Source organism: Nipponia nippon, unplaced genomic scaffold (assembly GCF_047370975.1).
Source record: "Nipponia nippon isolate SJK-2023a ecotype South Korea unplaced genomic scaffold, ASM4737097v1 scaffold_16, whole genome shotgun sequence".
NCBI classification, from domain to species: Eukaryota; Metazoa; Chordata; class Aves; order Pelecaniformes; family Threskiornithidae; genus Nipponia; species Nipponia nippon.
This window is the reverse complement of record NW_028262332.1, coordinates 7,815,812-7,829,174: the sequence shown is the minus strand read 5'-3', so window position 1 is coordinate 7,829,174 and position 13,363 is coordinate 7,815,812. Positions and strand designations below refer to the sequence as shown.

Genomic DNA, 13,363 nt, shown 5'->3' with positions numbered 1-13,363 from the left:
TCTGTGCCTGTCAACACGAGAAACTCTCCCAGGCTCCTTTGAAGCAATGCAGCCGCTTGGTGGGAGCTGACAAGCTCGTTCCCTTTCAAAGAACCTGCTTGTCTACCAGCCCTGGCACACACAAAACATTCCCGTCATGGCCTTCGGAGCCTGAATTTCAGCTTTGATCATCTTAAAGCACATAAATCTTTCAAAAAATTTGGGGGGAGGGAGGGAAAAGATTCTCTTTGGTAATGCTCAAAGCTGCTGCTTGAAAGGCTGGAGTGGCTACTGTGGCTCCGTGACATTTAAACAAGTCTGCTAATGTGGACTGGACAGAAACCCAGGAGAAACTGGCCCATCTGTGATGTTTCCTGCCCCAATTCCCCTGCTCGAACGATGGTGGGTATGCATCCTTCATCTCGTCTGTGCGCCTTTGCTTCTGTCAGTGCCTCGCTCCAGCAGGCAATTGGATGAGACTGGAGCTGCGCAGAGGGACCGCAGCTCGTGGCGCTTGCCTGAAATACCGATGTACACAGAACAGGATCCAGAAAGCAATCCAGAAACCAACCTGCACTACTGCAGCTGAGCAGTGCCAGTGCTGAGCCCACGGACTACTTGGCAGCCAGTGCCCTACGGTGGCTAAATAATGTCTTCTTCAAAGGACAGTAATTTGCATTGCCACAAAGCCATGGACCTATATCTTGGCCCAAAGTTATCCTTTCTATTCTCGACCATCATTTGGACTCATCACTCATCTACCAGTAGCCAACAAGTCACCTCTGCATCCACCCAGATCCTCTCTCATTTCTCTGTGTACCAAGACACGGGTAAATACTCGCTTCCCTTTTGAAAGCTGAGCATCCTGCACTGATTCAAGATGGAGAAGGACAAGATGAGAATCTGCTCCCATCTGTGGGCGTTGTGCAGCCCAAGGTGGGAGTGCGGCCAGGGCTGGCTCACTGCAGGTTACTTACATGCGTTGGGGGACCCGTTGGGGAGAGGCAGGTAGGATCCTGCTCGCCAAGACCTGGAGCGAAAGTTCTTCTTGCACTTGCCACAGTCCTGCCCCGTGGTGTTGTGCTCGCACTCGCACTGAAGGCTGCCCTCTTTGAAGGTGCACAGGTTAGCGTGGAGGTTGCATTTACACCTGGAAGACAGGAGAAGAGCTGTCAGGTATTACTGCAACTCCTCCTTGCCCCTGGCGTAGTGCTGTCCGTGCGCATGAAAATGTAGAGGTGGGGCTGGGCCGGTTACCCCTTTCCTGTTTCTTCTGCAGGATTTTTTCACTGAACTCAGCTGTTTTCCCCAGGTTCTGGTGCTGGGGTTACAACGTCCGCATCCTCGCCCAGGGTGGATCTGCGGTCTCTGTTCCAAGACGAGAGATACTTTACTCCCACCATCCGATTGCGGTAGCACAGATCATTTAATGGTAAGTCAACATCTCCAGCTGAGACTCCAGTAAGGTGCCACATACATTTTTTTCAGAAATCTGAGTGATCAGCTCAGATGTAGGAATTTACTTGGAGGCAGAGAGGACAGTCTCGAGCTTTAGATGGGGAAGCATAGCTGACACTGGTGGGACTCAGCCCCTCAGCCCTTGTGCAGTGAGCTAAAATCAAGAGCGTTTTCTCCTGTGGTGTGAAGCTGCGCAACACAAACCCTTCTGCCTGTGTGCAGCGCAGCCCCAGCCTGCTGTGACCAAAATAACACAGAGAACAAGTCACCATCAGAATCCGCCTTTTAGTCCCCGCCTCATCAGAGAAGGCAACAACGAAAAACACTATTCAGCAATTTGCAAACATTAACAAACTTTTAATGAGCTGTAGTGCAGTATGCAGGGAATAATTATCTCCGTGCACAATAATTCCTGTTGCTCAGCTCCGGGGGTGACTTGCACAGAGCACAGAGGCTGAGCCCATAACTCACATGTGGCTCTAGTGATGCCCGGGCCCGAGCTCAGGCCATCAGAGACTTTGGGGACCAAAACCTCTCATTTCATTCCAGACAGTGGATCCCTAGCACAGCCCACTGGTTTTTCACTGCTTTGTGCAAGAATTTACACCCTCAGAAGCAGAACCATTAGAAAACAGTAATGCTGTGCCTTATGTGAATGGGTAGAGATGTCCGACCGGGCAGTCCTTAGTTTTACAGGGCTAATTGCACCAAAGATGCAGAGGTGAGGGGAACAAATGGCTTGCAGAGAAGATAGAGGGAACATGGCCTGCTTCTTCTCATGCTCTGTCTGTGCTGGGATAACCTGGATTAGGCTGGGAGCCGCAAGCTGGGTCACTCCCGGCTGCTGGTGCCGTGCGTGCCCGCCAGCTCCTGGTGCCTCTCCCCCTCTCCCTCGGAGCCCCCCGAGATGCTCCCCAGCCGCCTGCCTGACCCAGTGAGGCCGCCTTTGCTCTGCTCCTCCTCACGCATGGCTGGATAAGCTGACCTCATGTATGATTTTTTTTTTTCTCCCCCTCCTCTCCCTGTCCTTAATTCTAGCAAACCCCGCTCAGAGGCTAAGCATAAGCTGGATGAACGGTCTCACTCCCCGCCTTACAACCCTGCCCTGTCTCTGACCAAGCAGGAGGGAATGTTGCAGTCTCTAAAAGGGAGGAAGGAAGAAAATGCGGTCCATGGAGCAGAGGCTGAGACACTCAGCATGCTCCACTTGGATTTGTGTGTTAGCAAGAGCTGGAGATGCCGCATCACGGCTGAAAGCACTAACAGCCTCCGAGCATCAGTGCTCTGGGAGCACGCTGTGAATCCGAGCGTCCAGGGAAGGAAGTGGCTTTGGCTGGTACCTACACACAAGGGATGCTGTATTTCAGCTGCTCTGTGTCCCCTCAGCCTCTGGTGAGGAAGGATTTCGGCTGAGCTGTCCCAGCCCTTTGGCAAAGGCAATGCCCGGCCCTGAGGTGCTGCGGAGCCTGACTCTGAATTATTCAGTGTCCACACAGCGTGGCCTCCTTCTCTCACTTCAAAATGAGCAGACGGGAGGAAAGCAGGCAAGATAGCAGGTTAAAGCAGGTCAAAGCCACTCTGGGCTCAGCCTGAATGAGAGCAACAGCTTCTGGGAGCTGCAGCTCTCCTCCCTCCTACCTCTGGTGGGAGCCAGGGGATGGGAACCAGCTCCAGGGCGCAGCCTTAAGCTGAGGGGGAGTTTAAGAGCCCCAGGGGAGGGGATACAAAGAAGGCAGGGCCTGGCATCCCCCTCGTTTTCTCTGAAGTCTGGGACGACGTGGAGGGTAGCGCTTGGCTCCTGTGCTTGACCCTCCTAGTCTCGCAGTGGGGACGTCAGCCCTGGGTGACCACTACCTGGTCACCGCCGTGGCCTGGGGCAGCCTCGATCACCCCCCTCCACCCGTAGCACATCTTTGCTCCTGGCATCCCCTGCTGAGGGCCAAGCAGCCGTTTTGGGGTGCTTCTGCTGGCTTCAGGCTGCTGCCGCACAGGAGGGTGAAACCCGCTCGCCGTTCATTTGGCCCCAGCTACAAAACCTCTGCCAAGCAGCAGGACCCAGCCTTCTCGCTAGCGGGAGAGCGCGGCACGGATGCATGCAGGAGGCACTCGGACGTGCCTGCTTGTACGCCTGCCCTGCTCGCTTGCTGCTGAGGGCTGGGAAACCAGCACCGGCTCCCGCGACAGCCCCTAGCTGCCTCTTCCCCTGCAAAGGCACCCGCACGCTCCCTGCCAGCGGGACGGGGACAGGGCTGGGTGCTCAGGCACGTCCCCCAGGACCGCCGGTACGGCTGGTGGAGCACTGCTCTTCCCAGAGAAGACCCTCACTTCCTAATTGGTGTAAACAAGGAAAACTAAATAAAGAGAAACCAGAGGCAGCTGGTCACCCTGCCTGCCTGTGCCCAGGTCATTATATTTCTCGCTGTTCGGCCCTTCGCCACTGTGCAAAAGTTTTGTTATCCAAAGGATCAATTTTACTGGGGAATTGCTTTCTGAATCTGACCTTTGAGGATCATCAATCTAAGCAGAGAACTGTAACCCCAGCAAGCTGACCCCGCAACACAGCACTTTTCAGCCCAATCAATCAGGCTGCATTATTTAATAGCGAACAGCTGAGTGCCTTTAGCCAGCCCTGATTGCCAACCCCATTTTGTGTGAAGGTTTCTGCATCCGGGCCTCCCTGCTGCTCTCGCTCGGTGGCTTGGCTTTAACCCCTTCTTCAGGCTTCTCTGCCTCCTTCTCTGGGCCTGCAGCCCAAGGACATGCGCTCACCGATGGTCTGTGCACAGCGTCTTTCCACAGCCAAGATCCAGCTGGTGGAGACTGGAGCAAATGACATTAGCCCAGTCCCCTGCGTGGGAGCTGCTAGTCCTGCTTGCCTCTGCTCATCTTCCTCGGCTGGCTGGCCATCGCAGGAAAGAGAGGATGAAGGGAAAGGTTAGGAGCTACTTAGCAATGAGGCTTAAATAGCAGCAGTGGGGCAGACACCTGCGCTGTGTCCTGCAGAAGGCAGTGTTGGCCCCGCTCCAGTCCCGAGGCTGCTCCAGCGAAGGGCTGGTTGCAAGATGGTCTCTTTGGCTCCAGAGGTGATCTGAAGAGCTGGGAGTGTTTCTCCTCTCTAGCTCCTGGGTCAAGGCTGGCGGTGATGGTGCTGTTTCTCGGTGAGCATTCAGAGCCCTCGTAGGACGCAGCCGTGGTGGGGCACAGCCTGGAGGAGCTACAGCACCCACAGGCACCCTCCATGGCCCGGGGACACCCAAGTCCTGCACTGGGCTGTTAGTAGGTGCTCACAACTGTGTTTTGCATTAAACAGAAACTGGCTCACGATGCTCCTCAACAAAAGTTGCTGGAGCAATGACTGGCCCAATGCATTACAGTTTGCACGATGGGGTATTTATGAGTTTATTTTAGTGCAGGTCGTTCCGCTGCTGCCTTCCCTCGGAGTGGTGCAGTGTGGTCTGATGCTGCCAATGCCTCCACCAGGGAACATCATGGAGCTTGGAGAGCCAAGGAAAGTTTACAGGAAAGCGTCCTTTTTTTTTTCTTTTTCTTTTTTTTTTTTTGCCATAAAGAACACTTTGCCGTCCCTGCATTTCTCCAAGTCAGCATCCTGGAGGTCACAGCAGCGAGCGGTTGGAGAGGCGTCTGGTGCCAAGCCTGCGCACGAAGGAAGGAGATGCCTGTGCGCAGGCTTTGAAAGGGGCTGTAGCCGGGGGTGAGTGCCGCAAACCTGCAGGAGCCATGCTGGGAGTGGGGAAGCAGCCCCTGTCCCTGAGCTTTCATTAATAATGACTTTTGAAATAATTTTAAAAAGCTACCCCAGCCCTTTGCTTTCCTTCCAAGGATTCTTATGTGTTTTACAACCTCTTTTCTGTCTGTAACCCCACTTGCAGAGCAGGGAAGTAAGGCAGAGAAAGGCAAGAGCATCTCTTCATCCCCCTCCCTCCCTGTGGGGCTGAGCCAGACCTTGGGGTGCTCAGGCCCGATGCCGTGACCCCGCTGCTGTGCTGGGTAGGGCTGGAGGAACCGCTGGCTGGGTGGAGACCCAGAGAGCTGCTCCATCCCCATACACCTCTCGCCCAGCTCCCACCATGGCCCAATCCTGCCTTGCCCTGAGCTCCTTAAAAAAGAGCCTGGGTGAGGACATGGGGCAACAGAAGCCCACTGTGGTGGGCCACCACCTCCCTTCCAAGTCTCCTTCCAGTCCAGCCTGTGCTCTCATCTCCACCCACAAGGATGCTACTGCACAGCCGCGTGGCCCCAGGGATGCTGTGGAGACCTTGTCCCCTCCTGCTGGCTCCCAGGCCACCGGTCTCCTGCTTTCCCCACCATCACTGGCTTGGCAGTGGTGCCCCCCTGCTCCCTTTCCACTCGCTCGAGCTGGCGTTGCGGAGAGGCAGCGCACAGCGGAGAGCTGCTAATGACTGCCATCCGAAGGAAGGCTTATGATAGCTTTCCGCTGAATTGTTTGCTCTCACTGTAATTGATGAGCCTTTAATGAGTCTCATGGGACCATGTGTTTGAAGGGAGCTCTTTCCTCTCCATCCCAAAGGAAAACGATGTTTCAACTGATCTCGGCTCTCAGGGAAACATGAATAACTCTTCTGCATCTCTCTATTGTCATCCCCAGCCGTTGCTTGCAGCACGCTCCGGCAGCTGCCTGGCCATGGCTCACACACTTTTTACCTGCACCTTTGCAACTGTTTTGGCAGCTCAGCAAAAGCAGGGAGCAAATCTTTTGGGCAAAGCATAACAGGCGCTGAGCTTGGATTGTTTCTGGCCCATCTGTGTGTGCAGAAGCAGGTAAAAATAGCTTCTAATGGCTGGGCCACGAAAGAAGCACTGTCCCTTTGTGGAGAGCAGTTACATTAGGATTCGCCTTGCTGGGAGATGGCTCTGGCAGAGGTTGGCTATGGCCAGTGAGCGGAGCAGGGCTGAAAGGGCTGAAGAAGGCAACGGTGGCTCATTCATCCCAGGAGCAGGGCTGGGAGCGTAACTGAGCCTGCGGTCCAGGGGCTGAAAGGGGAGGAAAAGCCATTTTAACGTGTTGGTTTTTTCCGCTCAAACCAGGGAGGGAGGCTCCTGGGTTTCACTGCTTTTTGCAGAGCCAAAAAACTGAAAAAAACCCCCCTGGGTTAGGTCAGAGGGACATGTGAGTGGTTTTTTTTCCTTGTGGGTTTTCACTTTTGGTTGTGTGGTAGGGACGGATAGTCCTCCTGGCGGGGAGGAACCTTCTTTGCTGCCCTTTGAAATGATTTGAGGTTTGGGTTACAAAGAGGAGACAATTTAAAAGATGCCAAAGTGGAGAGCACGCTAGCTGGCTGTTCCCATTCGAGAGGCTATTTATTTTAAATAAGTTGACACTTGCCAGCTGTCAAGATCCTGCTGACTGGTGGAACATTATTTACATTCAAAGCTGTCTTAAAAAGCAAACATGAAACCAAACTTCCCCATTAGGGGGTCGGGCAACAGAAGGGAGGAAGGGTGAAGAGGACATCACACGGATACGTGCACATAAATATTTGCAGAGTAATGTGTATAAATGCTCTTGGTCTTTCTCCTGGAATGCAATAATGCCTGCAATTGAGTTCATTGGTCAAATTGAATTTGGGCTCCTGTAGAAGTCTCTTTATATTAAGTGCTTTAACATACATCACCTTCTCAGTCTATCGATGAAATTCTATTATCCGCTCAGGGCCGGACACAACTCGGCAACAAAATCGGAGGGGTAATAAAAACCTTCACAAACCGAAGCCAGGAGCAGGTAATAGGACCTTGGGCATCTGTCTCCGGCTATTGACAAAGTGTCACAAGTGTCTGGGGGAAGGAGGAGCTCTCCGGGTTTCTCGCTAACTCCCTCCCTCCCACTCAGCAAGTTTCCCCTCCATCTTGCTGCAGTGGGAGTAAAAACCTTTATGAGACTCAAGGAAAGCCAAGCAAACAGTTGCTGTGCATTAACTTAACTATATGACCAAGAGCAAGATTTTGCTTGAACTCAAGCTAATTCCAGCCTGGAGGAATGCCAGGGAAATTCAGCCATCCAGCTCTCGGGGGCTGCCCGGCACGGAGACGAGGACAAGCCAAGGAACGCGGTGCACTGTTGGCGCAGACTTGGCCGTCCTTGACACGAGGATGCTCTTACCTCCTGGGAACTGAAGTCTGGCTGCCAGGAGCTGCGGGGGAAGGAGCGGGGCCAGGCGCAGGCGATGCTCGCCCAGGTTGTTGTCGTCTTCCCAAAGCTGCTGAGCACGGGCGGAGGCTGGCCGCGGGCTGCAGGGGCGTTGGGCTAGTTCTCAGGGGATGTTTGGGTGAGACTGTGGCTATTTTGGGGGTGATGCTCCAGCACTGGGGCTGGGCAGGCTCAGCTTGGGATGCCCATGCTCTCACAGATCAGGACCCCAGGTCCCTGCTTGTCCCTCTCTGTGAAGCAGCGGTGGTGCAGCCAGCAGGTCCCACCCTGCTCCTCAGGGAAAGGTGCTCAATGGGGGCATCGCTCATTACACAAAATCTAAGACCCTCAACAAGAGACTGTTCCATGGACCAAACCTGCTGCTTTCCTTCTTTTTAGAGACTGCTTTGTTGAAGAAGTCAAGATTGGCTGGAGGCTCTCCAACAACTTCATCAACAGAGCCAGAAGGAGGAACGTCCAAGCAGGGGAAAGCAGCCTGGGGCAGCCGGGACGTGCTTTGTGCTGGCACCCCCAGTTCAGGCTGCGCTACAACCGCAGGGGAAGCGCACTGAGCTGCCGTCATTGTGCTGGCCCGGAGGACAGAAGCAGGAGGCAGCCTCCAGGCTGAGCAGGAGCTGCTTCATCTTGAACAGCAATACAGCGTCGAGCATCACCGCATCTCAAGAGTCACCAAGCAGGCAGAAAAGAGTATCCCCTGCATGTGGGTACCACTGATGATTAACCAGCCTGATTTACTGAAGGAGGTGCTCTGGGGGATGGTCTTGATCCTCCAGGTCTGGAGTGCCTGATCCTGTCTGTTGGCACCAGCATAACAGGCTGGGCAAATTTGTTCTGCTCTGCTAGTGCAAACTCACCACTCAAGTCATGCAGAGAGCAAAGCCTCCCAGAGAGCATACACGCATGGCACCGAGAACCACAAAAGGGGAAGGCAGGGATCAAAGCAGGGGAACGTAGAAGGCCTTTCCTTTCAGTTCTTTTGTGTGAGCAAAAGAGAAGCCAAGGAAACCCTCAGAAAAGCAATTGGTGAAGAGGAGAAAGGAAATGCCGTTACAAAACTGGAAACATCATCTTCTTGTCGTTGCCTCTTTGGCCTGAGCAAAGCCTGAGATGAGGCAGTTACATGGAGCTGCTTGGTGATGAGTAACGCTCCCTCCTCCTGTCCTCTGGGGACTCCTCATCACCAGCAGGATGGACAGACAGACAGTCAGAGCATACACTGGGGCAGGGGAGGACGAAGGAGAGAAATCTTAATAATCAGCCTAAAATTGATTCACTTCTGCTCAATCTGATTTCTCCTAACTGGATCCACATGTCCTGGCCATGGCACATTAACTTCAATTATGGCTTATTAATGTCTCCGTGATGGAGCGTGCCCTGCTGAGCACTGCGCTGACTGATGTTATGAAGGGGAAAAAATTACTCCAAAGAGACCCAGTGTGTAATGGAAAGAGAACCGGCAGCTTTCATCGTGCCGGCTGTCAGTCCTGGCGGCCAGGAAAAGCTCATTCACCCATTCCTGAGAAGATGACCGAGCTCATTGCTGCACCGAGGAGAAAACTAAGCGGTGAATAGAGATCTGCGGGGGAAAAGTCTTTCCGCTTCCCTTCCCCACCCTGCCTGGCACACACACAAGCACACAGGCCAAGGGCTTGCTCGTGTCTATTCCTGTCTTGACTCCTCTGCATCTCCAGTTACTCTGCAGATCAATAGGGACAGGATGGAAGAAGGAAAAAAAAAAAAAGAAAAGATACCAAGAAGAAGAAGGAGAGTAAAAATAAACTGTCGGCCATGAACGGAGAAATGGACCTGGCTGAGGTTGTGGGAGGAGGAGATGAGGACGGAGCGGGCAGAGGAGGCCCTGAAGCACCAGCCCATTGCACCAACACCCAGGAAGGAAGCAGTGACCCTCAGGATTCACCAGACCCTCGGGAGATCCTGGCGAACTCTTGACCGCCCCTGTCCATCTGGCCCACAGGAGGAGAGAAGGCAGCAAACTCCTTCCCCTTCTTCCCATGTCCTTTGCTCCGTCTCTTTCTGCTTTTCCCAAAAGCTCTGGGAGATCATGGTGAGGGGTTTTCCTTGGTGGGAAGCAGAGGGGTGAAGGATGGGGTGTGCCTGGATGGGGGCCCAGGAGCATGTGGCTCCCAGGCATCAGAGAAACCTTTCTGAACCCACCAGCTAAGGCTGCAGCATGAGGAACCACCCAGGCTCCTGGTCTGCTCTGACGGCAAAGCATTTTGCTCTTCCCTTGACCCTGAACATCAACTGGAAATGAGCTGCCAAGTGTCTCATCGTCCTGCGGGCACTGCCAGCTGCCTGCCAAAATCCTGGCGCCATACAGGGGCGCAGGCGATGCCACGCACTGCTCCTCTGATGGCAGACACCGCTGCCGGGCACCGCTCCTCTGTCCACCTGGGACTGCTCACATCTCTAAGTCACTGGCGCCTCTGCTCTCCTGGTGGGATTTTCTGGCTATGTTTTGCCTTTGAGCCTTCATTTCTTCATAATCATCTTCCCCCTCGTTTCCATGACCCCTGTAGTGACTCCCTAACACCCCCCCCATTTCATCTAGGCACTTCCCTCCTGTTCCTCAAACGTGGTCGTTCCCACCTCCTGGAAGAGGCAGCGTGCGCCCATCCCCAGCCCTGCCTCCCCCTTCCCCGCGCAGCCCTCCTGTCAGGCTCACATTGATTTCTCCTCTCTTCCTCTCAATAACCCACCCCTTGTTGAGCCATACACAAGATTTAATTTGGTTTTAGTCCCTGCACGGTAACTGGCTTTGCTTACAGCTGGAATTAGATTGCTTTCCAGAAAAAAACCCCTGCTTGCTGGGACCAGAATAATCACAGGAGCAGAGTTAATTCACATGAAGCTTCTCCACCTTATACACCACTTATCCACAGCTCCTCAGCCCGTCGTCCTGCCCTGCCCTGCGCCCATTGAAGCTGGAAGAGTCAGCCCAGGACAGGCATCAGCTTTTTCCCTGTCCAAGATGAGTGTTCCCTTCTTCTGGGGACCAGCCCAGCAAGCGGGGACATCTGGGAAGAGCTGGAGCAAAGCAAAGCTGGGTCTTGCTGTAGCTCAGGACTTAGAGATTGGGCCAGAAAAAGTAGATTTCGGAGTTTTCTTTGTCCCCAGCCAAGGAAAAGCCCTCTCCTCCCTGCTGCATCGGAGGAGTCACTGTCAGGCAGCTCGCGGTGAGCAGAGCCGAGAGGAAAGCAAAGGTGAGCAGGGGCTGCTGCTCTGCAGCAGCCGCGGGCAGCCATCCACGCAGGCAGCCGGCCACGCGGGCAGCAGGCCAGCTCTGGGGGGAGGCCACCAGGAATTAGCCAACAGACCCTAGCCCGTCTCATTCTGGCCCCAGCAAAAAAGCAGCATTGCAGCTTCCACCGGGCGTTTGCAGCCCGACCCTCCCTCACCAGCACTGTCCTCAGGGTGCAGGTGGCTGTGGAGTCTCGGATGTCTCATAGAGGTTGTGCCCCCCCTCTCCCTGGGGTGTTCGAAGGGGCTTTCCTCCCCTGCCCCAGGTGCCTCTTTTCACAAAGTTTGTAGGGATTTTCTCTCTTGAATCAATCTCCACTGCTATTAAATGGCATTACATTTGGACAGTGAGTTCATAACATGCTGGGGAACTGCTGGGGGGAGGAAGACAGCTGACAACTAGCAAGGGGCTGGTTTGTGGAGAATCCCACCAGCACAGCAGAAGTTAAAAGTACTGAAGTGACATATCCGGCACAAGGCAGGCAGAAAAGGTGATAGCCTCTGGGGAAGAAGGCATTCATGGGACACCCTGAGTATTTTAACATGTATCTTAAAGCATCAGGTATCCTAAAGGTGCTGTAGGTGCAGTAGCAAGTCCTGGGCTACCTGCACAGTCATCTCCGTGCTTGGAAGCCAAAGGTCATTGCACAAGGGCATCAAATATTTAATCCTAATTTACCACTTTCTGAGCTGAAAATTCTGCATCCCTGCTACAGAGTTTAACCAGCCCGGATAAACTGATACACCAGCTCCAACCCATCCTGCCAGCTGCCCCGGCCAGCATGGGCTTTGGCTGGGAATTCATCCCTGTGGCTTTGCCACCGCTGCTGGTAGCACCAAGCATCCCTGCGGGCAGCTCGGCCGCCCGGGGGGGAGCAGGGCTGCGGCAGACGGAACTGGGGCCAGGACTGGCTGTGGTTGGGGTGGAGGGGAAGGCAACATGCTGGCCTTTCCTCCCGCCTTTGCCTGCTTTCCCTTCACCCTCTTTGCTTTGCTATTTTGCCCCATCCTGACCTGTTCTGAGGACTGTGGCTATTCAGTGTGCCTGGCAGTACTTCTTATGGGCAGGTGTAAAATGTCTCTCTGCACATATCTATACAGAAGCACATTACACCGAGACCTGAGCGCTTGCAGACGCGTGCAGCAGTGCTCTCCCACGCCTCTGCCCATGTGAGTGAGCTCCCCAGGGCTCCTCCCTGAGCAATCCCAGTGGCGGGCACACCGACACACTGGTGACGAGCACACTGACACACCGGTAATGGGCACACCGACACACTGGTGGCAAGCACACTGACACGCCGGTGGCGGGCACGCCGACACACTGGTGGCAAGCACACTGACACGCCGGTGGTGGGCACACCGACACACTGCTGGCGGGCACACTGACACGCCGGTGGCGGGCACGCCGACACACTGGTGGCGGGCACACTGACACGCCGGTGGCGGGCACACCGACACACTGCTGGCGGGCACACTGACACGCCGGTGGCGGGCACGCCGACACACTGGTGGCAAGCACACTGACACACCGGTGGTGGGCACACCGACACACTGCTGGCGGGCACACTGACACGCCGGTGGCGGGCACGCCGACACACTGGTGGCAAGCACACTGACACGCCGGTGGTGGGCACACCGACACACTGCTGGCGGGCACACTGACACGCCGGTGGCGGGCACGCCGACACACTGGTGGCAAGCACACTGACACACCGGTGGCGGGCACACCGACACACTGGTGGCAAGCACACTGACACACCGGTGGTGGGCACACCGACACACTGCTGGCGGGCACACTGACACGCCGGTGGTGGGCACACCGACACACTGCTGGCGGGCACACTGACACGCCGGTGGCGGGCACGCCGACACACTGGTGGCAAGCACACTGACACGCCGGTGGTGGGCACACCGACACACTGCTGGCGGGCACACTGACACGCCGGTGGCGGGCACGCCGACACACTGGTGGCAAGCACACTGACACGCCGGTGGTGGGCACACCGACACACTGCTGGCGGGCACACTGACACGCCGGTGGCGGGCACACCGCCGCCGCCAGCTGAGCTGAGAGCCACGGCTGCTCATCCCACACAGACGACCATGCCACGAGAGAGGCCAAGCACCTCTGCCTGCTGCTGCCCTCACCGCTGCCTCCCGCCTCCCCCCGCTGGAGCAAAGGGCTCTCCCATCCCTCGCTGCAGCTTCCTTCCCCTTGGAGCTCATTCAAAGCCAGCCTTGGTGGCACCTGCGAAACATTTTTGCTTGCAAGTCTCGGAAGCAAACAGTTTGGAACCGATACAAACGGCTCCTCTGTCGCTGTGGTGATTCTTGTTAGCACAGGGTGGGTGATGGGGAGATTTTTCCCCTCTCACCTGTAAATCTCGCACAAGCTGAATCCACAAGCTGGATGGGAAATTAGCCATCTCGGCATTTTTCCACCTTACTTTGCTTTTTCGGTTGATGTCATAACGTAAC

General features: G+C 55.1%; 1 protein-coding gene across 3 annotated transcripts in view; it reads right to left on the bottom strand.

Annotated features, from left to right (window-relative positions):
* The window catches only part of NTNG2 (netrin G2), a 52,719-nt gene that overhangs the window by 15,067 nt on the left and 24,289 nt on the right, over window positions 1-13,363 (bottom strand). For all 3 annotated transcript variants that reach the window (XM_087752620.1, XM_087752617.1, XM_087752618.1), the window contains exon 4: window positions 957-1,129. In XM_087752620.1, the coding sequence (XP_087608746.1) occupies window positions 957-1,129 (173 nt within the window). The remainder of the gene's footprint in view (window positions 1-956; window positions 1,130-13,363) is intronic.